This window comes from Caloenas nicobarica, chromosome 36 (assembly GCF_036013445.1).
Source record: "Caloenas nicobarica isolate bCalNic1 chromosome 36, bCalNic1.hap1, whole genome shotgun sequence".
NCBI classification, from domain to species: domain Eukaryota; kingdom Metazoa; phylum Chordata; class Aves; order Columbiformes; family Columbidae; genus Caloenas; species Caloenas nicobarica.
In genome coordinates, this window is record NC_088280.1 from 770483 (window position 1) to 798306 (window position 27824).

Below are 27824 nucleotides of genomic sequence, written 5' to 3' on the forward strand. Positions count from 1 at the left end.
GTTTTGCTGCGGCGGTCGAGTGTTCTCCTGAGATCCGGGGTCTGTGCCTTGCTGCTCTCCTTCCTCCCCCCCTTCAGGAGCTTGAACGCCGGTGGTTTGTGGTCCCCACAGACGAAGCTCCGGTTGACGACTGTGGCCCAAAGCCACGTCTTCCCTGCTAGTGAATCGCAGAATCATAAAATCAGTCAGAGGGTCAGGGAGTCACGGAGTCAGAGAATCAGAGAATCATAGAGTTAGAGAATCAGAGAATCATAGAGTCACGGAGTCAGAGAATCAGAGAATCATAGAGTTAGAGAATCAGAGAATCATAGAGTCATAGAGTTAGAGAATCAGAGAATCATAGAGTCATAGAATTGTAGAATCAGAGAATCATAGAGTTATAGAATCATAGAATCATAGAGTTATAGAATCATAGAATCATAGAGTTATAGAACTATAGAATCATAGACTCATAGTCATAGAATCAAAGCATCAGAGAGTCAGAGAATCGTAGAGTCATAAAATCACAGAATCATAAAATCACAGGATCATAGAATCAAAGAATCAGAGAATCAAAGAATCAGAGAATCAGAGAGTCATAGAATCATAAAATCAGAGAATCATCGAATCACAGAATAATAAAATCGTAGAATCAGAGAACCATAGAATCATAGTCATAGAATCATTGAATCATCAAATCATCAAATCATAGAGTCATAGAGTCATAGAATCAGAGTCATCAAATCAGAGAATCATAAAGTTATAGAATCAGAGAATCAGGGAGTCATAGAATCAGAGAATCATAGAGTTATAGACTCATAAAATCATAGACTCATAGAATCACAGAGTCGCAGAATCATTCTGGTGTGGAGAGGCCCTCAGGGCCATAGAGTCCAACCACAACAGCAGATCCATCTGTTCATCCTCCCGACTGGTTTTCCCAGCGCTCGTACTGAGAAGTTCTTCCCGATGCCCTCCAGAAACGTCGACCGCTCACGTCCCGCCGTCTTGCAAATACATCTCGGGGCTGTTTGGGAAGCTCGTTGGCAAATCTGCGGCGTCTTAGTGACGTTTTCTGCCTTTCCCCCGCTGTTTAGGCCGGTTGGCGCTGGTAGATCCAGAGAACGACATCGCCAGCGCCTCCTCGCAACCTTGGCCATGCACCACGGACATGGTAACGAGCTCCTCCCTCCTCCTTCACCCCTCCGGGGATGGCGGCTCCAGCACTGCCCTGGGCAGCCTGTTCCAACGCCCCACAGCCCTTTGGGGAAGAAATCACCCCAAATTTCCACCCTCAACCTCCTTCTCCAGCCCCTTCCCCAGCTCCGTTCCCTCCTCTGAACTCGCTGCAGCTCCTCAAGGTTTTTCTTGGCGTGAGGTGATCCCAACAGCCCTGGGGCCGCCATCGGAGCCCTGAGGTGATTCTGGCGCCATTTGGAGCCCTGAGGTGATTCTGGGGCCCCTGGGGCCACAGTTTTGTGTTTTGAGGTGGTTTTAGTGCCATTTTGTGTTTTGAGATGATCTTGGTGCCCCTGCTGCCACCGTTTTGATCCCTGAGGTGATTTTGGCGCCATTTTGGGCCCTGAGGTGATTCTGGCGCCATTTTGATCCCTGAGGTGATTCTGGCGCCATTTTGAGCCCTGAGGTGATTCCGGTGCCCCTGGGGCCTCCATTTTGTGTTTTGAGGTGGTTTTATGCCGCATGGCCACCGTTTTGAGCCCTAAGATGATCTTCGTGCCACCATTTTGAGCCCTGAGGTGATTCTGGGGCCCCTGGGGCCGCCATTTTGTGTTTTGAGGTGATTTCAGTGCCCCTGATGCCACAATTTTGAGCCCTGAAGGTGATTTTGGTGCCATTTTGAGCCCTGAGGTGACTCTGGTGCTGCCATGTTGAGCCCTGAGGTGATCTTGGCGCCATCATTTTAAGCCCTGAGGTGAAGGGCCCAAAACTGCCCCCAGGATTCGCAGTTTGGCCTCCCCAGTGATGCCCCGGCTCCAAGCTACCTCAGCTTCGCTTCCTTCCTCCCGCAGTCCTTTGTCGAGTTCCTGAGAATATCCGAGAGGACAGAAGTCGTCCTGGAGATCATCAAAGGCATGACAGCCTCCAGCTCCTTTAACAAGATGGGGGCGAGGGACGTGCTGAACATGGTCATGGCAAACCCCGACTCGTGGCTGGTGGATGTAAGTGGCCCCTGTCAGACCTGAATCACGGAATCGATGTCGGGGTTGGAAGGGAGCTCGGCAGCTCATCCAGCCCGATCCCTGATGAGGTTACACAGAACCAGGCGGGTTGGAATGATCCAGAGGAGGAGACTCCACAGCCTCCCTGGGCAGCCTGGGCCGGGCTCTGGCACCCTCGCCGGGAAGAAGTTTCTTCCCATCTTGAAGCGGAACCTCCTGTGTTCCAGTTTGCACCCGTTGCCCCTTGTCCTGTCGCTGTTGTCACCAACGGCTCCATCCTCCTGACGCTCCCCCTTTCCATATTGACAACCATTAATGTCACCCCTCAGTCTCCTCTTCTCCAGCTCAGAGCCCCAGCTCCTCAGCCGTTCCCACACGGGAGCTGCTCCACTCCCTCCAGCATCTTCGTGGCTGCGCTGGGCTCTCCCAACAGTTCCCTGTCCTTGGACTGAGGGGCCAGAACTGGACACAATATTCCAAATGCGGCCTCCCCAGGGCAGAGCAGAGGGGCAGGAGAACCTCTGGACCTACTGACCACCCCCCTTCTAACCCCCCCAGGTCCTGCTGGCCTTCCTGGCCACAAGGGCCCAGCGCTGGCTCAGCCACAGCACCCGGTGTTCCCAGCTGGTCACCCATCCAAGCACTAACCGGGCCCGACCCTGCTTAGCTTCCGAGATCAGACAGGATCGGGCGTTCTCAGGGTGCTATGGCTGTATATATATATTTTTATATATATATATATATATATATATATAAAAATTATATATATATATAAAAATATATATATATATGTTCCCCAAGCATATCCTGACAGTATCTGAACTAAACCCTTTTTACGTGGTCACCCTGCTGTCCCCAGGACCCCCAGGTCCCGTTTCACCGCTCCAACGGGTCGTTCCCCAACTGACACTGGAACCCGGGGCTGTTCCTGCCCACATGCAACACTCCACACTTGCCCTTTTTAAGGCGTCAGAGAGGGACGGAAAGGGCGGCTGAGGAACTGGCCGCCGCCGTCCTCAACGGCGTCCCCCTCCAGGTGCCGGAGCTCACGAAATGCATCCGTGAGAACCTGGAGAGCATCAACGTGGCGCCAGCCCGGTGCAGCGTGGAGACCCTGCTCCTCCTCATGGCCGACAGGAGCCCTGAGGAGGTGGTCATGACGCTGCTGGAGGACGCGCCGGCAGGAGACAGGTACGGGCCACAGAAGCCACGAGGGCTTGCTCAGCGTGGCCGCCAGAGCCAAGGGAAACTGCAGGACAATCCTGAGGAGCAGGAGCCTCCATCTCACCACACTTGCCAGCTCTGGCGGGGGTCAGCCACACCAGCCAGGGCTCAAAATGGGGCCTCAGTGGCACCAGAATCACCTCAGGGCTCAAAATGGCGCCAGAATCAGCTCAGGGCTCCGATGGCGGCCCCAGGGCTGTTGGGATCACCTCACGCCAAGAAAAACCTTGAGGAGCTGCAGCGAGTTCAGAGGAGGGAATGGAGCTGGGGAAGGGGCTGGAGAAGGAGGCTGAGGGTGGAAATTTGGGGTGATTTCTTCCCCAAAGGGCTGTGGGGCGTTGGAACAGGCTGCCCAGGGCAGTGCTGGAGCCGCCATCCCCGGAGGGGTGAACGGAGGAGGCTCTTGGGGACATTTTAGTGCTGGGGTTGAGTTAACGGTTGGACTTGATGACCTCGATGGTCTTTTCCAACCTAAATGATTCTGCGATTTGGTGATTCGATGATTCGCCGACCCCAACGGCCGCGGCCGCCCCGCTGACGGAGCGCTCTGCCTTGCAGCACCAGCATGGCCATGTGGGAGGTGATGTTGTCCACGCCCCACACCCTGGAGAAGATCATAAAGCTGTTCCTCAGCAAACTCCAAACCAAACCGTTGTACAAGCTGATCGCCTTGGCCGCCGACCGGGCCTGCACCCACTCCTTGGATGTGAGTTACCGAAAAACCCGCCTCGATCACCTTCGGGGCGATCACTCCGCCGTTATCTCACTGCTGCTTTTGCTTCAGTCGATGGGGCCCCATGAATTTTGGTCGGAGGATTCTGATGACGAGGACGACGACGTCGGGAGTTACTGTAAGGGGCACCCGAACACGGTGACGGCTTGCCTGTTTCTCGACGGCCTCGTCATGTTGTCAGAAAGACCTGACACGGTGAGCAGGGCGGCCACCGTGGCTGCCACCTCCCACAGGGACTCCTGTGCCACGACGCCGATGCTCAGCGACTGGCGCTTTTTTTTTGGCCAGGGCTCCCTTTGCCTGTTTCACCACAAAAAAACACCAAACTTTTCTTCCTACAGGCGAGAAAACTGCAGGCCCTCATGCCGTGCCTCACGGGGATGCTCAACCACAGCAACGTAGACATCAGGACGAAGGCCCTGGTCTTCTTCCGAAACATGGTGCGCCACCTGAACACAAGGACCAACTCCATCGTTGTGCGGGTAGTGAGGAAGCTCCGTCCCCTCTTTGACGACGTAAGGCTGATAGAACCCGCGGACGGGTTGACGCCGCAAGCAGGATCCCCTTCGCTGGGACGGCTCCCCCGCTGCGAAACCTGACCCCCGGAGATGTTATTTTTTTTTTTTTGGAAATCTGACCCTTCAACCCTTTCTTGCCAGGATTCCAGGGAGCTGCGAGAGCTCTCCATCCTCTTCTTCACCGAGCTGCTGGGGTCCGTGGCGTGGTACGGTCAGCGGAGGATGAGGAGATACGCGCGGCGGGTGCTGCTCCCGCTCTTCCTGCGGATGAGCGACCCGGCGGATGCCGTGGCCGAGGTGCGGGTTGGCGTGGACGCCAAGAAAGGCGGCGGGGGACAGGGGTTGGAGCCTTGAGCCCTGGCCCCAAAGGCTGTGGCCAAGAGAGCCCCAGATGTGCCCAAAAAGAGCCCCAGATGTGCCCAAGAGAGCCCCAGATGTGCCAAAAAGAGCCCCAGATGTGTCCAAGAGAGGCCCAGAAAGGCCAAAAAAAAAGACCAGATAAGCCCAAGAGAAGCCCAGATGTGCCCAAAAGAGCCTCAAATGTGCCAAAACCCCTCCCAAATACGCCCGAGAGGCCCAGATATACCCCCAAATACCCAGATATGCCCCCAAAAACCCAGATATGCCCAAGAAAGCCCAAGATATCCCCCCCAAAAAACCCAGATATGCCGCCAAAAGACGTAGATATGCCCAAGAGAGGCCCAGATGTTTCCAAGAGAACCCCAGACATCCCCAAGAGGGGCCCAGAAATACCCCCAAACCCCCCAGATTTACCAAAGACAGGCCCAGATATGCCCAAGAGAGATCCATATATGCCCAAAAGAGCCCCAGATATGGCCACACTCCCCCCCAAGATATGACAAAAAGAGCCCCAGATATGCCCAAGAGTGGCCCAGGTACGCCCCAAACCTCCCCAGATGTAACCAAGAGAACCCCAAATGTGCTCAAAACAGCCCCAGATGTTCAGTCCGGGCCACGTCCCAGCTCCCCAAGGGCAGGATCACCCCAAGAACAGCCACGAGGAGGGGGCCGACGCCACGTCCCCTTCCCCGGCCCCTGGTGACATCTCCCATATTTGTGCTGCTTTCAGGCCGCCGGGGACGCCGTCCTGGCCATAGCGGAGCTGCTCGGGTGGGAATGGCTCAAGCACCTGGCGCAGACGCGGCAGACGTGGAGGATTGGAGAGCGCTTGGTGAGGACGAGCCCCAGGCTGAGCTCGGCGCTCAAAATGATGGCCCCAGGATCACCTCAGGGCTCAAAATGGCCCCAGGATCACCTCAGGGCTCAAAATGGCCCCAGAATCACCTCAGGGCTCAAAATGGTGGCAACAAAATCACCTCAGGGCTCAAAATGGCCCCAGAATCACCTCAGGGCTCAAAATGGCCCCAAATCACCTCAGGGCTCAAAATGGCACCAGAATCACCTCAGGGCTCAAAATGGCCCCAGAATCACCTCAGGGCTCAAAATGGTGGCAACAAAATCACCTCAGGGCTCAAAATGGCCCCAGAATCACCTCAGGGCTCAAAATGGCACTAAACCCACTCCGAAACACAAATTGGCCGCCCTAGAGGCACCCAAATCGCCTCAGGGATCCAAATGGCACTAAAATCACTTTGAGGCGCAAAATGGCGGGCCCAGGGGCACCAAAATCACCTCACAACGCAAAATGGCACTAAAATCACCTCAGGGCTCCAAATGGCGGCACCAGGGCCACCGGGATCACCTCAAACCACAAAATGGCACTAAAATCACCTCAAAACACAGAATGTTGGCCCCAGTGGCACCAGAATCACCTCAGGGCTCAAAATGGCGCCAGAATCACCTCAGGGCTCAAAACGGTGGCACCAGGGGCACCAAGATCATCTCGAAACACGAAATGGCACTAAAACCACCTCAAAACACAAAGTGTTTGCCCCAGGGGCACCAGAATCACCTCGGGGCTCCAAATGGCACTAAAATTACCTCAAAACACAAAATGTTGGCCCCAGGGGCACCAGAATGACCTCAGGGCTCCAAATGGCGCCAGAATCACCTCAGGGCTCCAAATGGCGCCAGAATCACCTCAGGGCTCCGATGGCGGCCCCAGGGCTGTTGGGATCACCTCACGCCAAGAAAAACCTTGAGGAGCTGCAGCGAGTTCAGAGGAGGGAACGGAGCTGGGGAAGGGGCTGGAGAAGGAGGCTGAGGGTGGAAATTTGGGGTGATTTCTTCCCCAAAGGGCTGTGGGGCGTTGGAACAGGCTGCCCAGGGCAGTGCTGGAGCCGCCATCCCCGGAGGGGTGAACGGATGAGGCTCTTGGGGCCGTTTTAGTGTTGGGTTAATGGACTCCATGACCTCGAGGGTCTCTTCCACCAAAACGATTTGATAATTGGAGGGTGATTTGATGCTCACGGCCTCGTTCTCCCTCCAGCTGGAGCGGGACAGGACGATGGTGGACAAATACCTGACCCAGAGCCTGCTGTACCTGAAGGACCCTCAGCCCCGCATGCGAGAGGCGGCCGTGAGGTTCAGCGGTGAGTTTTGGCGGCCCGTGCCCCGCACGCCGTGGCCATGGCGGCCGCCTTGCTCGCTCCCTTCGTCTGGTTCTCCCTGGGGGGCTTTCCATGATCCCCAGGGCAAAAAGAGTTGTGGCGAACGGAGCCAAGCGCAGTTGGCGGCCGGTCACAGGTGGTGTCCCCGGGGCTCGCTGCTGGCGACGGTTCTGTTTAGAATCACAGGATCATTTCGGTTGGAACAGACACTGAGGATCATGGAGTCCACCCATAACCCAACCCCGGCACTAAAACGTCCCCAAGAGCCTCCTCTGTTCACCCCTCCGGGGATGGCGGCTCCAGCCCTGCCCTGGGCAGCCTGTTCCAACGCCCCACAGCCCTTTGGGGAAGAATTTTTTCGTAATATCCAATCTAAACCTCCCCTGGTGCAACTTGAGGCAGTTTCCTCTCGTCCTGTCACTTGAGAGAAGAGCCCAACACTTCCCGTGTTCCAATCTCCTTTCAGGCAGTTCAGAGATCACAAGAAAAACCTTGAGGAGCTCGAGCGGGTTCAGAGGAGGGAACGGAGCTGGGGAAGGGGCTGGAGAAGGAGGCTGAGGGTGGAAATTTGGGGCGATTTCTTCCCCAAAGGGCTGTGGGGCGTTGGAACAGGCTGCCTAGGGCAGTGCTGGAGCCGCCATCCCTGCAGGGGTTTAAAAGTTGTTTAGAGGTGCTTAGGGATGTGGTTTAGTGCTGTAGTTGGGTTATGGTTGGACCCCATGATCCTCAGGGGCTTTTCCAACTGAAATGATTCTAAGATCACCTCAGGGCTCAAAATGGCGCCAGAATCACCTCAGGGCTCAAAATGGCGCCAGAATCACCTCAGGGATCAAAATGGCGCCAAAGTCACCTCAGGGCTCAAAACGGCGGCACCAGGGGCACCAAGATCATCTCGAAACACGAAATGGCACTAAAACCACCTCAAAACACAAAATGTTGGCCCCAGGGGCACCAGAATCACCTCAGGGCTCAAAATGGCGCCAGAATCACCTCAGGGCTCCGATGGCGGCCCCAGGGCTGTTGGGATCACCTCACGCCAAGAAAAACCTTGAGGAGCTGCAGCGAGTTCAGAGGAGGGAACGGAGCTGGGGAAGGGGCTGGAGAAGGAGGCTGAGGGTGGAAATTTGGGGTGATTTCTTCCCCAAAGGGCTGTGGGGCGTTGGAACAGGCTGCCCAGGGCAGTGCTGGAGCCGCCATCCCCGGAGGGGTGAACGGAGGAGGCTCCTGGGGCCGTTTTAGTGACAGTGTTGGGTTAATGGGCTCGATGATCTCGAGGGGCTCTTCCAACCGAAATGGCTCCGTGGCGAAGCGGGGAACAGGGGGTGACGGGACTCTGTGCCCAGGTCTGGCCGCGCGGAGCCTGAGGGACCCGAGCGAGGAGAGGATGGCGGAGATCGGCAGCGGTGAGCGGGGGCCGGCCGGGGCGTGCGGCGCGGGGAGGGCGGCGCTGCCGTGCTGGAGAAAAGGGGGCTGAGGGGAGACACCCTGCTCTCCTCAGGGCTCAACATGGAGGCGCCAGAATCACCTCAGGGCCCAACATGGCGCCAAAATCACCTCAGGGCTCAAAATGGCGCCAGAATCACCTCAGGGCTCAAAATGGTGGCAGAATCACCTCAGGGCCCTACATGGCGGCACAAAGATCATCTTGGGGCTCAAAACGGTGGCCATGGGGCATAAAATCACCTCAAAACACAAAATGGTGGCCCCAGGGGCACCAGAATCACCTCAGGGCTCAAAGTGGCGCCAGAATCAGCTCAGGGCTCAAAATGGCACTAAAATCACCTCAAAACACAAAACTGTGGCCCCAGGGGCAACAAAATCACCTCAAAACACAAAATAGCGGCCCCAGGGGCCTCAGAATTACCTCAGGGCTCAACACGGGGGAACCAAAATCACCTCAAGGCTCAAAATGGCCTCAGAATCACCCCAGGGATCCAAATGGCGCCAGAATCACCTCAGAGCCGCCATCCCTGGAGGGTTGAACAGATGAGGTTCTTTGGGATATTTTAGTACCGGGGTTGGGTTGTGGTTGGACTCCATGATCCTGAGGGGCTGTTCCAACCTAAATGGTTCTAAAATCACCTCAGGGCTCAAAATGGCCCCAGAATCACCTCAGGGATTCAACACGGCGGCCCCAGGGCCACAAAATCACCTCAAAACACAAAGTATCTGCCCCAGGGGCACCAAGATCCCCTCAGGGCTCAACGTGGTGGCGCCAAGATCATCTTAGGGGTCAAAATGGTGGCCAAGGGGCATAAAATCACCTCAAAACGCAAAATGGTGACCCCAGGGGCACCAGAATCACCTCAGGGCTCAAAATGGCCCCAGAATCACCTCAGGGATCAAAACGGCCCCAGAATCACCTCAGGGATCCAAACGGCGGCACCAGGGGCACCAAGATCATCTCAAAACACGAAATGGCGCTAAAACCACCTCAAAACACAAAATGTTGGCCCCAGGGGCACCAGAATCACCTCAGGGCTCCAAATGGCGCCAGAATCACCTCAGGGCTCCGATGGCGGCCCCAGGGCTGTTGGGATCACCTCACGCCAAGAAAAACCTTGAGGAGCTGCAGCGAGTTCAGAGGAGGGAACGGAGCTGGGGAAGGGGCTGGAGAAGGAGGCTGAGGGTGGAAATTTGGGGTGATTTCTTCCCCAAAGGGCTGTGGGGCGTTGGAACAGGCTGCCCAGGGCAGTGCTGGAGCCGCCATCCCCGGAGGGGTGAACGGAGGAGGCTCTTGGGGCCGTTTTGAGGTTCTTGGGGCCATTTTAGCGCTGGGTTAATGGCCTCCACGACCTCGCGGGGCTTTCCCAGCCAAACCACTTGGCGAATTGGCCGATTTTGGGCCTCCCTGCGCAGCCGCTCTCTCCGGGCCGGCGGGGGGGGGCTCTGCAGACGCGGGGGGCTCAGCTGGGCTCCGTTTGTGTCCCTGCAGCCCTCCGGACGCTGGAGCAGGACGCCGACCCCTCCACGCGCGCCCTGGCCGCTCAGACCGTCCTCCTCCTCAGCGCCAAGTCGCGGCAGCCGAGGCGCTGCCGGGCCCTGCGCTCCCTCTGCTGCTGGCGCCGCTAAGCCCGGCTTAAGCGCGGCTCTTCTCGCTAAAACACCTGGGTTTTCTTACCAAAAAACAACGGAAAAGGAACCCGAACCGCGGCGGCCTTCAGCCGTGAGGTGACGGCGTCATTTCTGGCCTCTCTCGTGTCCCCCCCGCCCCGTGTCACCCCCCATGTCCCCTCCAGGTCCCCTCGTGTCCCCCCCACCCCGTGTCACCCCCCATGTCCCCTCCAGGTCCCCTCGTGTCCCCCCCACCCTGTGTCACCCCCCATGTCCCCTCCAGGTCCCCCTGTGTCCCCCCACCCCGTGTCACCCCACATGTCTCCCCCACCCCCTGTCACCCCTCATGTCCCCTCCAGGTCCCCCTGTGTCCCCCCCACCCCGTGTCACCCCCCATGTCCCCTCCAGGTCCCCCTGTGTCCCCCCCACCCCGTGTCACCCCCCATGTCCCCTCCAGGTCCCCCTGTGTCCCCCCCACCCCGTATCACCCCCCATGTCCCCCCCACCCCGTGTCACCCCCCATGTCCCCTCCAGGTCCCCCTGTGTCCCCCCACCCCGTGTCACCCCCCATGTCCCCTCCAGGTCCCCCTGTGTCCCCCCCACCCCGTATCACCCCCCATGTCCCCCCCACCCCGTGTCACCCCCCATGTCCCCTCCAGGTCCCCTCGTGTCCCCCCCACCCCCTGTCACCCCCCAGGTCCCCTCGTGTCCCCCCCGCCCCGTGTCACCCCCCATGTCCCCCCCACCCCCTGTCACCCCCCATGTCCCCACCATGTCCCATGTGTCCCCCCCACCCCCTGTCACCCCCCATGTCCCCTCCAGGTCCCCCTGTGTCCCCCCACCCCGTGTCACCCCCCATGTCCCCCCCACCCCGTGTCACCCCCCATGTCCCCTCCAGGTCCCCCTGTGTCCCCCCCACCCCGTGTCACCCCCCATGTCCCCTCCAGGTCCCCCTGTGTCCCCCCCACCCCGTGTCACCCCCCATGTCCCCCCCACCCCGTGTCACCCCCCATGTCCCCTCCAGGTCCCCCGTGTCCCCCCCGCCAGACAGACCCGGCGGCTCCGACCCGGTTCCAAGAACTGGTGTCACCTTTATTGGTTCCCGTCCGCGACCGTCCCCACGGTGGCCTTGACCCCGTGGTGACCCTGACCCCGTGGTGGCCTTGACCCCACGGTGGCCCCGACCGTCCCTGTGGTGGCCCTGACCCCACGGTGACCCTGCTCATGTCGCCAGTGGCCACGGCCACCCCTGCGGTGGCCCCGGCGGCCCTGGCTGTCCCTTCGGTGGCCCTGGTGTCCCCATGGTGGCCCTGGCTGTCCCCTGGTCCCTGTGGTGGCCCCACGGTGGCCTCGGTGGCCCAGTGGTGGCCCCGGCCGTCTCGCTGGCCCTGTGGTGGCCCCATGGTGGCCTTTGGTGGCCCCGCTGTCCCCTGCGGTTCCTCCGCTTTCGTTGGTTTGACGCACTCGACCCAAAGTTGGTTTGGCAGAATTTTGGGGGGGGGGGGGGGAGGGGAAAGGGGCCCCCCCCAAACCCGGGGTGGGGGGAGGGGAGGGACCCCAAGATCCAGGGGGGAGGGGGAAATTCCCCTCCCCCCCAAATGTGGGGGTCCCCAAGTGGCCGGTGGGTTGTGGGGTGTCCCCCCTGCCCTGGGATAAGGGAGGGGCACCCCAAACCTGGGGGGGGCGGCTGGGCCCCCATGTGTCCCCCCCTGACTGGGGGCTTGAGGGGGTCCCCAAAATATGGGGGGGGTGTGTAAATACTGGGGGGGGGTCCCCCAAAGTCTGGGGGGGAGGGATCCCCAAAACTTTGGGGGGTTCCCCAGATCCCAAGGGGGGGATCCCGAAGCCCTGGGGGGGGGAGTCCCCAAATTCAGGGGGATCTGCAGAGCCCAGGGGGGTCCCCAAAACTTGGGGAGGGTTCCCCAGATCCCAGGGGGGGATCCTGAAGCCCTGGGGGGGGGGGTCCCCAAAATATGGGGGGGGCCCCCTCTTGGGGGGGGGTTCCCAAAACTTGGGCGAGGGTCCCCAGATCCCAGGGGGGGGGTCCCCAAGCCTGGGGGGAGGGGCAGGGGGGTCCTTGTCCCTTTGCCCCCCCCCCTCCATTTTTGGGGTTCATTCCCGGGGGTCCCCCCATCCCTATGTACAGCGCGGCGAGGCCCCCCCAAGCTGGGGGGGGCGCTTGTGCTTCCAGGGGGGGCCCCGCCGGGATGGGGGGACCCCCGGGTTGGGGGGGGGGAAGAACCCCCCCGTGCCTCAGTTTCCACGGGTGGGGGGGGCTGGTCCATTTACATCTATATTACAAGGAAAATGTGTCTCTTTTTTGGGGGGAATGTGGGGGTTTTTGGCAACAAAAGTGTCGGCCGGGGGGGGGGGTCCCCACTTTGGGGGGGGGCCCCTCAGTTTTGGGGGGTTCAGCCCCCCCCTCCTCACCCCGGCTCGGTGCTGCCAAGGACACGGGGGCCCCCCGATGGCTTTTGGTGGGGCCCCCCCCCTCAAAATGGGGCCGTGTCCCCCCCACCCCCACATGTCCAGGGTGGGGGGCACGAGGAGCCCCCGTCCCCCCCAGGTCCAGTGGTTTTTTTGGGGGGGGGGCACGAGGAGCCTCGTGTTGACACAAGGGGCCCATGTCCAGCTGGGGGGGGCAGGGAGGGGCCCTCGTGCGAGGCTGCGTCCTCGTGCAAGGCCGGGTCCTCGTGCAAGGCCGGGCTGACGTGGGAGGGCGGGTCTCGTGCGACACTGAGTCCTCGTGCAAAGCTCGGTCTCCAGGTGAGGCTGCGCCCTCGTGCAAGGCCGGGCCCTCGTGTGAGGGGAGGACGACGTGCGAGGCTGGGGCCTCGTGCAAAGTGAGGTCCTTGTGTGAGAACGGCCCCTGGTGCAAGGCTGAGCCCTCGTGCAAGGCTGGATCCTCGTGCAAGGCCGGGTCCTCGTGCAAGGCCGGGTCCTCGTGCGAAGCCAGTTTCTTGCACAAGTCCGGATCCTCATGCAAGGCCAGGTCCTCACAAGACACCGGGTTCTTGCACAAGTCCAGATCCTCGTGCGAGGCCGGGTCCTCACGCGAAGCCGGTTTCTTGCACAAGTCCGGATCCTCACATGAAGCCGGGTTCTTGCACAAGTCCAGATCCTTGTGCAAGGCCGGGTCCTGACGCGAAGCCGGTTTCTTGCACAAGTCCAGATCCTCGTGCGAGGCCGGGTCTTGGCTTGAGGCCGGCTCCTCGTGCGAGGCCGCCCCCCCCGCAAGGCCGGCCCCCGTTCCGCAGCCGCTCCCCCCCCCGGGGCGGGTCCCTCGTGCAAACCCTGGTGCGCGGGGGGGTCACAGGCTGGTCACCAGCTGCATCTGCCCGTCGGGCTCGGCCCCCCCCGGCCCTCGGGCCCCCCCCGAAAGCCTCGGGGCTGTGGCGCCGGGCGGGGGGGGGCACGCGGGGGGGCCCCCCCCGAGATACGGGGGCGCGGGGGGGGGCAGCTCGGGGCTGCTGTCGGGATAGTCCCGCGGCGGGGGGGGGGTGCCGGGGGGGGTCGGGGGGGGGGTCCCAGCCCCCCTGCGCTCGCGTCAGCTCTTGGTACAGGAGTCCCAGCTCGGGGGCGCCGGGGGGGCTCGGCGGGGGGCGGGGGGGGCGGGGGGGGCGGGGGGTGCGCGGGGCCCCCCCCCGCCGTGCGGCCCCCCCCCGGCGTGCGCGCCCCCCCCGCGCAGGTTGTTGTGCACCAGCTCCGAGATGATCATCTTCTCCAGCGCCGCCGCGTCGGGGGGGGGGCCCCGGCGGCCCTCGGCGGGGGGCCCGCGCCCCCCGGCCCCCCCGGGCGCCCCCCCCGCCCTCGGGCCCCCCCCGCAGGCTGTAGCTGTTGTTGAAGTTGCCGTTGAGGGGAAGCGGCTCCGGGGGGGTCGCGGGGGCCGCCCGGGGGGGGCTCTGCGGGGAGGGGGGGTCAGTGGGGGGAAATGGGGGGGGGGCCACAAGGGGGGGGAATGAGAGGAGCCGGGGGGCAAAATGGGGGGGCACAAGAGTGGGGGGGGCACAGGAGTCGGGGGGGCGCAAAGAGGCTGGGGGGGGGACATGGGTTTGGGGGGCACAAGGGGGGGTCACAATGGGGGGGCAGAAGATGGGGGGGCACAGGGGGGGGCACAATGGGGGGGCAGAAGATGGGGGGGCACAAGGGGGGGCACAATGGAAGTAGGGGACATGGGGGGGGCACGAGAGTGGGGGGGCACAAGGAGACTGGGGGGCCATGGGTTTGGGGGGCACAAGGGGGGGGTCATAATAGGGGGGGGCAAGAGATGGGGGGGCACAAGGGGACGTGGGGGGGCATGGGAGGGGGGGGACACGAGGGGACTGCGGGTCGAAGGGGATGGGGGGTCACGATGGGGGGGTCTGTGGGTTTGGGGGGCACGAAGGGACTGGGGGGACGCGGGGGGGCACACACGGGGGGGCACACACGGGGGGGCACTTACTGGTGTCGCGGAAGCTCCCTGGGACAGAGGCGGCGATTAGGGGGGGACCCCGACCCCCCGGGGTCCCCAAACCCCCCCCCCAAACCTCCACAGCCCCCCCCGTGGCCCCCCACCCTGAGCTGCGGGATTTGGGGTCCGGGGGGGCCTGAACCCCCATATCCCCCAGGGGAGGGGAAGGTGGGGGGGGCACTTTGGGGGTGTGTGGGGCTCCCCCCCCCCCCCCCGCCCAGTACCAAACTGGGAGCTGAAAGTGAGGGGGGGTCCAGGGGGGGTTGGGGGGAGTCAGACCCCCCCCGCACCCCCCCGTGGGAGCTGAAATTGGGGGGTGCGGGGTGGGGGGGGGGGGGGGGGCAGGGGCAGGACCCCCCCAAACCTGCCCTGTACCCCCATTGGGGAGGTGTGTGGGGTTTGGGGGGTCCCGGGGCGGTTTGGGGGGGTCGTGTCCCCTTGTTGGGGCAGGGGGGTTTGGGGGTCCCGGGGCAGTTTGGGGGGGTCGTGTCCCCCTTGTTTGGGGCAGGGGGGTTTGGGGGGGTCGTGCTCCCCCTTGTTTGGGGCAGGGGGGTTTGGGGGGTTTGCGGGGTCCCAGGGCGGTTTGGGGGGTCGTACCCCCCCTTGTTGGGGCAGGGGGTTTGGGGGTTTGCGGGGTCCCCAGGGCGGTTGGGGGGTCGTACCCCCCCTTGTTTGGGGCAGGGGGGTTTGGGGGGTCCTGGGGCAGTTTGGGGGGGTCGTGTCCCCCCTTGTTTGGGGCAGGGGGGTTTGGGGGGGTCATACCCCCCTTGTTTGGGGCAGGGGGGTTTGGGGGGTCCCGGGGCGGTTTGGGGGGTCGTGCCCCCCCCCGTACCCACCTGGGGAGGTGAAGGGGGGGGCGAGGCGGGGGCGAACCCCCCGGACTCGCCGATGAGGGTGTTGTAGGGGGCTGGACCCCCCCCGCGGCTGCAGCACCGACCCCCCCCGCGGCTGCAGCACCGGGTTGGGCAGCAGGTGGTTCCCCATGGGCCCTGTGGAGAGGGGCGGTCAGGGGGGGTGCGAGGAGGTTTTGGGGGTCCTGAAGGGGGTCCCGGGGGGGCTCAGGGTGTCTGGGGTGGCTCAGGGGGGGTCCCAAGGAGGTTTTGGGGGTCCTGAAGGGGGTCCCGGGGGGGCTCAGGGTGTCTGGGGTGGCTCAGGGGGGGTCCCAAGGAGGTTTTGGGGTTCCTGAAGGGGGTCCCGGGGGGGCTCAGGGTGTCTGGGGTGGCTCAGGGGGGGTCCCAAGGAGGTTTTGGGGGTCCTGAAGGGGGTCCCGGGGGGGCTCAGGGTGTCTGGGGTGGGTCTGGGGAGGTTCTGGGGGTCCCGGGGGGGTTCAGAGGGGCTGGGGGGGTGTCAAAGGGGGGCTGGGGGTGTCTGGGGGGGTCATGGGGGGGTCTCACCTCACTTGAGGGTGGGGGATCCCTGGGAGGGGGGTCTTGGGGGGGGGGGTCTCCCCTCTGTTGAGGGTGGGGGGGACTTGGAAGAATCAGGGGGGTCTCAGGGGGGTCTTTGGGGGGGTGTCACATCTGTTAAGGGTGGGGGGGTCAGAGGTCTTGGGGGTGCTCGGGGGGGTCCCTCTCACCTCCGTTGAGGGTGGGGGGGTCAGGGTGGGGGTCTCGGGGGGTCTCACCCTTGTTGAGGTTGGGGGTGCTCAGGGGAGGTCTTGGGGGGTCTCACCCTTGCTAAGGGTGGGGGTCTCAGGGGGGTCTCTCTCACCTCTGTTGAGGGTGGGGGTGCTGTTCAGGTCCCCCCCCATGAAGCTGGACTCCGTTTGCTTCCGCACGGTGTCGTTCCACATCCTCCGGATCCGGCTCTGGGGAGGGGGCGCAGCTGGGACCCCCCCCCAACAATCCCAGGGAACCCCCACCCTGGGGACCCCCACCCTGGGGACCCCCGCCCGTTCCCCTCGTGGGGTCCTGTCACCCCCAGGGCGCAAGTCTGGGGGTGCCGGGGGTGTTGGGGGGGGGTCAGGGGGTGCTGGGGGAAATCAGGGGGTGCTGGGGGGGGGTTCAGGGAGTGATGTGGGGTCAGGGGGTTCTGGGGGGATCAGGGGCTGCTGTGGGGGTTCAGGGGGTGCTGTGGGGGTCTGGGGGGGGTTCTGTGGGGGTCAGGGGGTTCTGGGGGTGCTCTGGGGGTTCTGTGGGGGTCAGGGGGTTCTGGGGGTGCTCTGGGGGTTCTGTGGGGGTCAGGGGGTGCCATGGGGGGCTCAGGGGAGGGCTGGGGGTTCTGTGGGGTTCAGAGGGTGCTGTGGGGGTCTGGAGGGGTCAGGGGGTTCAGGGGGTGCTGTGGGGGTCTGGGGGGGTCAGGGGGTTTTGGGGGTGCTGTGGGGGTTCAGGGGGTGCTGTGGGGGTCTGGGGGGGTTCTGTGGGGGTCTGGGGGGGTCAGGGGGTTCTGGGGGTGCTGTGGGGGTTCTGTGGGAGTTCAGGGGGTGCTGTGGGGGTTCTGTGGGGCTTTAGGGGGGGTTCAGGGGGTGCTGTGGGGGTCAGGGGGTTCAGGGGGTGCTGTGGGGACTCTCGGGGGTTCAGGGGGTGCTGTGGGGGTTCTGGGGGGCTTTAGGGGGGGTTCAGGGGGTGCTGTGGGGACTCTCGGGGGTTCAGGGGGTGCTGTGGGGGTTCTGGGGGGGCCGGGGTCCCACCTGGGTGCCGGTGTAGTAGCGGGTGTTGGTGCGGATGGCCGAGGTCTTGAGGGCGCCCAGGGAGGTGCCGGGGGGGCTGCGCAGGCAGCAGGACGTGTGCCGCAGGCACTTGCTCAGCTCCCGGTGCACCTGGGGGGGCCGGGGGGGTCAGGGACCCGGGGACACCCCAAAAGGGACACCCCAAAAGGGACACCCCCCACCCTGCAGGACTCATCTCTCTCCCCGGGACCCACCAAGGGTCACCCCCCTGTTCCCCTGAGACCCCCCCCAAGCAGTTCACCCCCCACCCAGGGCCCCCCCCATATCCCTGAGACCCCCCCTGATCCCCCCACCCATCCTGAGCCCCCTGCCCCACGTACCCCCCACCCTTGGGTGCCCCTCAGGGTGCCCCCCCCACCCCTGGGTGCCCCCACCCACCTTTTGCCAGGGGGCTCAGAGGAAGACGAAGGTGCCCATGCTGACCCCCTACCCCATGTCCCCAACCCCCGGGTGCCCCCCCACCCTTGGGTGCCCCCACCCACCTTTTTCTGGAGGGCGCAGTGGAAGACGAAGATGAAGGTGCCCTGCAGCGCGTTGCAGGCCGTGAACAGCGACGCCGTCAGCACCGACTCGCGGGTGACGAAGAGGAGGCCGAAGGCCCAGGTCAAACCCAGCAGCAGCAGCAGCGCGATGGCCCCGAGCGCCCACGACCTGGGGGGAAAACGGGGGGACAGGGACCCCCAGGACTTGTGAATGGGGGACAGGGACCCCCAGGACCCGGGAATGAGGGACAGGGACCCCCAGTGCCTGTGAATGGGGGACAGGGACCCCCAGGACTCGTGAATGGGGGACAGGGACCCCCAGGACTCGTCAGTGTGGGACAGGGACCCCCAGCACCCATGAATGGGGGGACAGGGACCCCCAGGACTCGTGAATGGGGAACAGGGACCCCCAGAGCCCATGAATGGGGGACAGGGACCCCAGAGCCCATGAATGGGGGACAGGGACCCCCAGGACTCGTGAATGGGGAACAGGGACCCCCAGGACTCGTGAATGGGGGACAGGGACCCCCAGGACTCGTCAGTGTGGGACAGGGACCCCCAGCACCCATGAATGGGGGGACAGGGACCCCCAGGACTCATGAATGGGGGACAGGGACCCCCAGGACTCATCAATGGCGAACAGGGACCCCCAGGACTCGTGGATGGGGAACAGGGACCCCCAGGACTCATGAATGGGGGACAGGGACCCCAGAGCCCATGAATGGGGGACAGGGACCCCCAGGACTCGTGAATGGGGGACAGGGACCCCCAGGACTCGTGAATGGGGGGGACAGGGACCCCCAGCACCCATGAACTGGGGACATGGGGGGATCAGCAATCCCCAGGACCCACATTTTAGGGGGTCATAGGGGTTGGGGGGTAGACAAGGTCCCCCAACATCCACAACCTGGGGGACATGAGGTGGTTGGGGGGCACAGCACCCATGACCTGGGAGGGATGGGGGGGTCAGGGAGCCCCAGCACCCCCAAGCTGGGGGGCTACAGGGTTTGGGGAATCTGGGGGGGTCATGTCTGTGTTTTGGGGTCCCGCAGGGAGTCCCAATTTTGGGGGATCTCTCCCCATTCCACGGTGCAGTTCTACAGCCCGGGGCAGGTTTTGGGGCCTCATGGGGGGGTCCTGGCTTCGGGGCTCCCTCCTCATTTAGGAGGGCGGGTCTCGGGGTCCCTTTTTGGGGTCCCGGTGTTGGGGTTCCCCCCGTTTTGGGGCCTCACTTGATGCTGTCGAGGCGGCTGGAGTCGGGTTTGAGGGCGGCCGAGCTGCGCAGCATCTTGTGCAGCGTCACCAGCAGGAACGTCAGCGTGACCTGCGGGGACCGGCCTCAGCCCCACGGCGGGACCCCCTTTCCCCCCCAGCACCATGGAGGGACCCACAGCGGCACCCCCAGCCCCATGGTGGGACCCTCAGACCCATAGCGTGACCCCAGACCCAGACAGGACCCCCAGACCCACAGTGGGACCCTAAGATCCACAACAGGACTCACAGATCCACAGCAGCACCCCCAGACCCACGGTGCAACCCCCAACCCACAGCAGCACCCCCAGACCCACAGCAGGACCCCCCGTCACCCCACAGCAGAAACCCCAGGACCCCCCTGCTCCACAGCTGGACCCCCAGAACCCCAGAGTCTTGGCAGGACCCCCAGGACCCCCACCCCACGGCGGGACCCCCCCGTACCAGGATGACAAAGGCCACGGGCCCGATGAAGCTCCAGATGAAATAATTGTCCACACGCAGCCAGCACCTGCGGTGGGCGGGGCGTCAGGGAGCCACGCCCCTCCCTGCTGGGAGGCCACGCCCCCAGGGAGGGCTCAGGCTCCGCCCCCAGGGCTGAGGTCCTGCCCCCAAAGCCCAAGCCCCGCCCCTTCACAACAACAATAGGGGGGAAGCCCCGCCCCCAGGGCTCAAGCCCCACCCCCAGGGCTAAGGCTCCGCCCCCAGGGCTCAGGCTCTGCTCTCAGGGCTCAGGCCCCGCCCCCAGGGCTCAGGCCCCGCCCCCAGGGCTCAAGCCCCGCCCCCAGACCCCTCCATTCACACCAGTCAATGCCCACAGCTGCACCCATGGCCACCATGACAGTGAGAAAAGCTCCGCCCCCAGGGCTCAGGCTCCACCCCCAGGGCTCAAGCTCCACCCCCAGGGCTCAAGCCCCACCCCCCATGCTCAGGCCCCGCCCCCAGGGCTCAAGCCCCACCCCCCATGCTCAGGCCCCGCCCCCAGGGCTCAAGCCCCACCCCACATGCTCAGGCCCCGCCCCCAGGCCTCAAGCCCCGCCCCCATGCTCAAGCCCCGCCCCCATGCTCAAGCTCCGCCCCCAGGGCCCAGGCCCCGCCCCCCGCTCACGCCTGGTCGGTGCCGTAGCTGCGGTGGTCCACGGCGGCGGCCACGGCCACCACGACGGCGGGGAAGCAGTAGCCGCCGGCGTAGTAGTACTTGCGGCGGGACAGGTCGCTCTCGAAGACCTCGAGCAGCAGCAGGTAGAGGTGCACGCCCTCCAGGCACAGCCACGAGAACGACGCCAGGAAGAAGTAGTGCAGCAGCCCCGCAAAGATGGGACAGGCCACCTGCGGGGACAGGGACGTCATGGGGGGGACAATATGGTGTGGGGACCCCCTAATGATGGGACAGGGACATGGTGGGGGGGACAAGGGGGACAGGGGGGTGAGGTCCCCTAATGATGGGACAGGCCACCTGCAGGGACCCTGCAGTGAGGGGGCAGGGGGGTCCAAGGGGTCCCAAGAGAGTCCCAGGGGTGCCATGGGGGGCACAGGGGGTCCCAGGGTGCTATGGGGGGCATAGGGGGTCTTGGGGGTCCCATGGGGGGCACAGGAAGGTAACAGGGGTGCCGTGGGGGGGCACGGGGGTGCCATGGGGGGCACAGGAAGGTAACAGGGGTGCCATGGGGGGCACAGGGGGTCCTGGGGGTGCCATGGGGGGCACGGGGGGTCCCAGAGGTGCCATAGGGGGCACAGGGGGTCCTGAGGGTGCCATGGGGGACACAGGGGGTCCCAGAGGTGCCATGGGGGGCACAGGAAGGTAACAGGGGCGCCATGGGGGGCACAGGGGGTCCTGGGGGTGCCATGGGGGGCACGGGGGGTCCCAGAGGTGCTATGGGGGGAACAAGAAGGTAACAGGGGCGCCATGGGGGGCACGGGGGGTCCCACGGGTACCATGGGGGGCACAGGGGGTCCTGGAGGTGCCATGGGGGGAACAAGAAGGTAACAGGGGTGCCATGGGGGGCACAGGGGGTCCCAGGGGTACCATGGGGGGCACAGGGGGTCCTGGGGGTGCCATGGGAGGCACAGGAAGGTAACAGGGGTGCCATGGGGGGCACGGGGGGTCCCAGAGGTGCTATGGGGGGGTCCCAGAGGTGCCATGGGGGGGTCCCAGGGGGGTCTCAGGAGCCCCCAGACCTGGTACTGAGTCTTATCGATGCCGACGAGGAAGACGAGCTCGGCGAGGAAGAGGCTGATGCAGAGGTTCTTGTGGATGGTGGTGCGGTCGGACGGCAGCCCCCGCAGGCAGCAGAACGCCGAGATGCAGACGCCCAGGCACACCAGGGCCACCACGATGCCCACCCAGGAGATCACCGACAGCAGCACCTCGTTCAGCCGCCCCTGGTACTGCCAACACACAACAAAAAAAGAGTCGGCGAACCGCTTTGGGTGGGAAAGACCCTCAAGATTATTGAGCCCAACCATAACCCGACCCCGGCGCTAAAATGTCCCCAAGAGCCTCCTCCGTTCACCCCTCCGGGGATGGCGGCTCCAGCACTGCCCTGGGCAGCCTGTTCCAACGCCCCACAGCCCTTTGGGGAAGAAATCACCCCAAATTTCCACCCTCAGCCTCCTTCTCCAGCCCCTTCCCCAGCTCCGTTCCCTCCTCTGAACTCGCTGCAGCTCCTCAAGGTTTTTCTTGGCGTGAGGTGATCCCAACAGCCCTGGGGCCGCCATCGGAGCCCTGAGGTGATTCTGGCGCCATTTGGAGCCCTGAGGTGATTCTGGTGCCCCTGGGGCCGCCACTTTGTGTTTTGAGGTGGTTTTAGCGCCATTTCGTGTTTTGAGATGATCTTGGTGCCCCTGGTGCCACCGTTTTGATCCCTGAGGTGATTCTGGCGCCATTTGGAGCCCTGAGGTGATTCTGGCGCCATTTTGGGCCCTGAGGTGATTCTGGCGCCCCTGGGGCCTCCATTTTGTGTTTTGAGGTGATTTTATGCCCCATGGCCAACATTTTGACCCCTAAGATGATCTTGGCGCCACCACGTTGAGCCCTGAGGGGATCTTGGTCCCCCTGGGGCAGATACTTTGTGTTTTGAGGTGATTTTGTGGCCCTGGGGCCGCCGTGTTGAATCCCTGAGGTGATTCTGGGGCCATTTTGAGCCCTGAGCTGATCTTAGAATCAATTTGGTTGGAAAAGCCCCTCAAGATCATTGAGTCCAACCATTAACCCACACCCCTGAGAACCTCAGCCCTTTCCCTGAATAATTTTTTTCCTGATTTCCAACCTCAACCTCCCCTGGCGCAACTTGAGGCCACCTTGGTGCCCCCGGGGCCATTTTGAGCCCTGAGGTAATTTGGGTGCCGCCGTGTTGAGCCCTGAGGTGATTCTGGCGCCATTTGGATCCCTGAGGTGATCTTAGAACCATTTAGGTTGGAACAGCCCCTCAGGATCATGGAGTCCAACCACAACTCAACGCCGGTACTAAAATATCCCAAAGAACCTCATCTGTTCAACCCTCCAGGGATGGCGGCTCTGAGGTGATTCTGGCGCCATGTTGATCCCTGAGGTGATTTTTGCACCATTTCGCTCCCTGAGGTGATTCTGTGGCCATTTTGAGCCCTGAGGTGATTTTGGTTCCCCCATGTTAATCCCTGAGGCAATCCTGGCACCATTTTGAGCCCTGAGGTGATTCTGGCGCCATTTTGCTCCCTGAGGCGATTCTGGCGCCATTTTGAGCCCTGAGGTAATTTTGTTTCCCCCATGTTGATCCCCGAAGCGATCCTGGCGCCATTTGGAGCCCTGAGGTGATTTTTGCACCATTTCGCTCCCTGAGGTGATTCTGTGGCCATTTTGAGCCCTGAGGTGATTTTGTTTCCCCCATGTTGATCCCCGAGGCGATCCTGGCGCCATTTCGCTCCCTGAGGCAATTCTGGCGCCATTTTGAGCCCTGAGGCGACTTTTGCACCATTTTGCTCCCTGAGGTGATTCTGGCGCCATTTTGAGCCCTGAGGTGATTCTGGTGCCATTTTGAGCCCTGAGGTAATTTTGGTTCCCCCATGTTGATCCCTGAGGTGATTCTGGCGCCATTTCGCTCCCCGAGGCGATTCTGGCGCCATTTTGAGCCCTGAGGTAATTTTGTTTCCCCCATTTCGCTCCCCGAGGCGATCCTGGCGCCATTTTGAGCCCTGAGGCGACTTTTGCACCCTTTCGCTCCCCGAGGCGACCCTGGCGCCGCTCGGAGCCCTGAGCCGGGCGCCCCAGACGCCCGCCCAGCGCCGGGCCGCGGTGCCGCCCCCCCCCCGGCCGCGGTGCCGCGTCCCCTCACGCTCTCGCGGTGCGCCATGAGCACGGCGAAGTTGGTGAGGTGGCTGCAGGCGCAGGAGGTGTGCGTGGCGTTGGTGTCCAGCAGCCGGCAGCCCTGCGTGGACCAGTGGCCCGTCATGGAGCGCTCCGAGTAGTTCCAGAACGAGCAGTTGGCGTTGAAGTGGTTCTTGGCCTGGGCGGGGGGGGTGAGGATTTTGGGGGTTAAGGGGGGATCTATGGGGCTGGGGGGGTCCCAAGGGTGGGGTGAGGGTGTCAAGAGGGTCCCTGGGGTTGGGGGGGGGTCCCAAGGGGTGGTTGAGGGTCTTGGGGATCACGAGGGGTCACAGTGGGTCCCTGGGTTTTGGGGGTACCAGGGATGGGGTGAGGGTCTCAGGAGGGTCCCTGGGTTTTGGGGGGGGTCCCAAGGGTGGGGTGAGGGTCTCAGGAGGGTCCCTGGGTTTTGGGGGTCCCAAGGGTGGGGTGAGGGTCTCAGGAGGGTCCCTGGGTTTTGGGGGGTCCCAAGGGTGGGGTGAGGGTCCCAGGAGGGTCCCTGGGTTTTGGGGGGGGTCCCAGGCATGGGGTGAGGGTCTCAGGAGGGTCCCTGGGGTTGGGGGGGTCCCAAGGGTGGGGTGAGGGTCTCAGGAGGGTCCCTGGGGTTGGGGGGGTCCCAGGGATGGGGTGAGGGTCTCAGGAGGGTCTCTGGGTTTTGGAGGGTCCCAGGGATGGGGTGAGGGTCTCAGGAGGGTCCCCAGGGCTGGGGGGGTCCCAAGGGAGCTCTCAGGGGGTCCCAAGGGGTGGTTGAGGGTCTTGGGGATCACGAGGAGTCACAGTGGGTCCCTGGGTTTTGGGGGGTCCCAGGGATGGGGTGAGGGTCTCAGGAGGGTCTCTGGGTTTTGGGGGATCCCAAGGATGGGGTGAGGGTCTCAGGAGGGTCCCTGGGGTTGTGGGGGTCCCAAGGGTGAGGTAAGGGTCTCAAGAGGGTCTCTGGGTTTTGGGGGGGTCCCAGGGATGGGGTGAGGGTCTCAGGAGGGTCTCTGGGTTTTGGAGGGTCCCAGGGATGGGGTGAGGGTCTCAGGAGGGTCCCCAGGGCTGGGGGGGTCCCAAGGGAGCTCTCAGGGGGTCCCAAGGGGTGGTTGAGGGTCTTGGGGATCCCAAGGGTTCACAGTGGGTCCCTGGGTTTTGGGGGGTCCCAGGGATGGGGTGAGGGTCTCAGGAGGGTCTCTGGGTTTTGGGGGATCCCAAGGATGGGGTGAGGGTCTCAGGAGGGTCCCTGGGGTTGTGGGGGTCCCAAGGGTGAGGTAAGGGTCTCAAGAGGGTCTCTGGGTTTTGGGGGGTCCCAAGGGTGGGGTGAGGGTCTCAGGAGGGTCCCCAGGGCTGGGGGTGGTCCGAAGGGTGGGTTGAGGGTCTTGGGGATCCCAAGGGTTCACAGTGGGTCCCTGGGTTTTGGGGGTCCCAGGGATGGGGTGAGGGTCTCAAGAGGGCCCATGGGGTTGAGGGGGTCCCCAAGGGTGGGGTGAGGGCCCCAGAAGGGTCCCTGGGGTTGTGGGGGACCCAGGGATGGGGTAAGGGTCCCACAAGGGTCCTCAGGGCTGGGGGTTCCCAAGGGGTGGTTGAGAGTCCCAGGAGGGTCCCTGGGGCTGGGTGGGGGTCCTGGGGCGTCCCGAGGGTCTGGGGAGGTCCCAGGAGCCTGGGGGGTGTATTGGGGGCCTGGGGGGGGGATGGTCCTGGAGGTCTAGGGGGGTCCCAGGGGTCTGGGAGGGGTCCTGGGGGGGTCTTGGGAATCTGGGGGGTCCCAGGGGTCTGGGGGGTGTGTTGGGGTCCCAAAGGGGTCCCGGGGGTCCCACCTCGAGGTGCGGCAGGGTGAAGACCACGGGGTCCATGAGGAAGACGCGACTGGACTCCTTGTTGATGGAGGCGGCGATGACCTGGGAGTTGACGACCAGGGCGGGGGCGCGGGCGCCCGGCTCCCCCCCCAGCCGCACCGTCGCGTTCTCCGTCGACAGGAACAGCCCCAGGTTGTTGTACAGGATGAAAACCACCTTCACCACCCCTGGGGGAGGCACCTGTCAGAGACCCCCCCAAAATCCTCCTCCAAATCCCCCGCCCCGGTTCCCCCCAGGGAACCCTCCGAACCCTTCTGAGCTGCCCCAAATATCCCCAGCATCTCTCCAGACCCTCCTGGGACCCCCAAAATCACCCCAAATTCCGCCCCCCCATGCCCCTCTAGAACCCTCTGACCCCTTGGAGCCCCCCAAGACCCTTCTGAGCTGCCCCAAATATCCCCAAGATCTCCCAGACCCTCCTGGGACCCCTGAGGTCTCCCGAGACCCCCAAAGTTTCCCCAAGACCCCCAATACCCCCCAGACCTCAGCCCTGGGAACAATGAGACCCACCCCCGATGCTCCGAGACCCCCCCTGGATCCTCAAGACCCCCCTGGGTGACCCCCTAAGAACCCCCCCAGGACCCTCGAGACCCTCCTGGGTGCCCCCTTGTCCCCCTGAGACCCCCCAGGATCCTTCAGACCCCCCAGGACCCTTGAATTCCGCCCCCAGGTGCCACCCTGTCCCCCTGAGACCCCCCCCAGGAGGTGACGCTGACCCCCCCTCACCGTTGCGGCTGTTCTGTTTGAGGGTGTTGGCCGAGAGTTGGATGAAACTTTCGCCCCCGAATTCCTGGGGGAAAACCAGTTCCTGCACCTGCCCCTCCGTGTTCAGCACCGTCACCTCCAGCACTGGGGACACAACACGCGTGGCACCGCACAAATGTCACCGCACACGCGTGGGGGTGACACGGGGGTCTCCTGGGGACGTGGGTGTCGCCTGGGGACCCAAGCGTTGGGGTGTCCCCCACCGTGCTGGGGACCATGGGGAGGGGACAGAGGTTTGGGGGACCCAGGTGTCCCCTGAGGCCCCATGGATGTGGGTCAGGGTGTCCCCACCGTGCTGGGGACCATGGGGAGGGGACAGAGGTTTGGGGGACCCAGGTGTCCCCTGAGGCCCCATGGATGTGGGTCAGGGTGTCCCCACCGTGCTGGGGACCATGGGGAGGGGACAGAGGTTTGGGGGACAACCTTGGGGACCCAGGTGTCCCCTGAGGCCCCATAAGTGGGGGACGGGGTCTCCCCCACCCTACCATGGACCCTAGGGACTCAGGTGTCCCCTAAGGTCCCATGAGCGTGACGGGGATGGGACATGGGTTTGGGGAAGGGGACGAGGACCCAGGTGTCCCCTGAGGCCCCACAGGTGTGGGTCAGGGTCTCCCCCACCCTCCTGGCCACCCAGAAAGGGGATGGGGATTTGGGGGATGATCCCAGGGACCCAGGCGTCCCCTGAGGCCCCACAGATGTGGGTCAGGGTGTCCCCCACCGTGCTGGGGACCATGGGGAGGGGACGGGGATTTGGGGGAGGACCCCGGTGCCAGGGTGGGGGTCTCTCCCACCCTACTGAGGACCGTGGGGGGAGAATGGGGGTTTGGGGGAGAACCGTGGGGACCCAGGTGTCCCCTGAGGCCCCACAGATGTGGGTCAGGGTCTTCCCCACCCTACAGGTACCATGGGGAGGGGACGGGGATTTGGGGGAGGACCCTGGTGCCAGGGTGGGGGTCTCTCCCACCTTCTGAGGACCGTGGGGAGAAGACGGGGGTTTGGGGGAGAACCGTGGGGACCCAGGTGTCCCCTGAGGCCCCAGACGTGTGGGTCAGGGCGACCCCAGCGTGCCGAGGGCCCCACGGCGGCGCTGGGTTTTGGGGCCGGGGTCTCACCCAGGTTCTGGCGGGCGGCCAGGAAGCGCGCGGGCTCCTTGACGTTGTCGGCCAGCAGGAAAGCCCCCTCCTCCAGCACGTCCAGCAGCATGGTGGCCGTGTGCGCCTGCTCCGACCCGTTCATGTCCCGCCACGACTCCAGCGCCTCCGGCCGCAGCAGGTTGTCCACGGCCTCCACCACGGCCTGCAGGGGGCGGCGCGGGGCGGCCACGCCCGCCTCAGGACACGCCCAGGGCCCCGCCCGCCGGGACAGGCCCCGCCCCCGACACACCCACACATCCAGGCCACACCCTCGACACGCCCACACACTCAGACCCCGCCCCCGACACACCCACACATCCAGGCCACACCCTCGACACGCCCACACACTCAGGCCCCGCCCCCGACACGCCCACACATCCAGGCACCGCCCCCTGACACATCCACACACCCAGACCACACCCCCTGACACGCCCACACACTCAGACCCCGCCCCCGACACGCCCACACATCCAGGCCCCACCCCCTGACACGCCCACACATCCAGGCCCCACCCCCTGACACGCCCACACATCCAGGCCCCACCCCCTGACACGCCCACACATCCAGGCCACACCCCCTGACACGCCCACACACTCAGACCCCGCCCCCGACACGCCCACACATCCAGGCACCGCCCCCTGACACGCCCACACATCCAGGCCCCACCCCCTGACACGCCCACACA

General features: G+C 64.0%; 1 protein-coding gene and 1 pseudogene across 1 annotated transcript in view; both read right to left on the bottom strand.

Moving 5' to 3' along the window:
- Positions 1–2758: 2758 nt before the first annotated feature.
- Positions 2759–2877, bottom strand: LOC136001019 (5S ribosomal RNA; annotated as a pseudogene).
- Positions 2878–12645: 9768 nt separating this feature from the next.
- LOC136000911 (adhesion G protein-coupled receptor L1-like) overlaps positions 12646–27824 on the bottom strand; it is a 36479-nt gene continuing 21300 nt past the window's right edge. The window contains 18 exon segments of the mRNA XM_065654910.1: positions 12646–12661; positions 12931–13513; positions 13781–14030; positions 14032–14121; positions 14661–14678; positions 15506–15577; positions 15579–15658; positions 16380–16476; positions 17299–17427; positions 17820–17988; positions 19052–19143; positions 19515–19581; positions 20179–20399; positions 21249–21458; positions 23381–23551; positions 25203–25408; positions 25968–26090; positions 27119–27302. Coding sequence (XP_065510982.1) covers positions 12646–12661; positions 12931–13513; positions 13781–14030; positions 14032–14121; positions 14661–14678; positions 15506–15577; positions 15579–15658; positions 16380–16476; positions 17299–17427; positions 17820–17988; positions 19052–19143; positions 19515–19581; positions 20179–20399; positions 21249–21458; positions 23381–23551; positions 25203–25408; positions 25968–26090; positions 27119–27302 — 2778 coding nt within the window.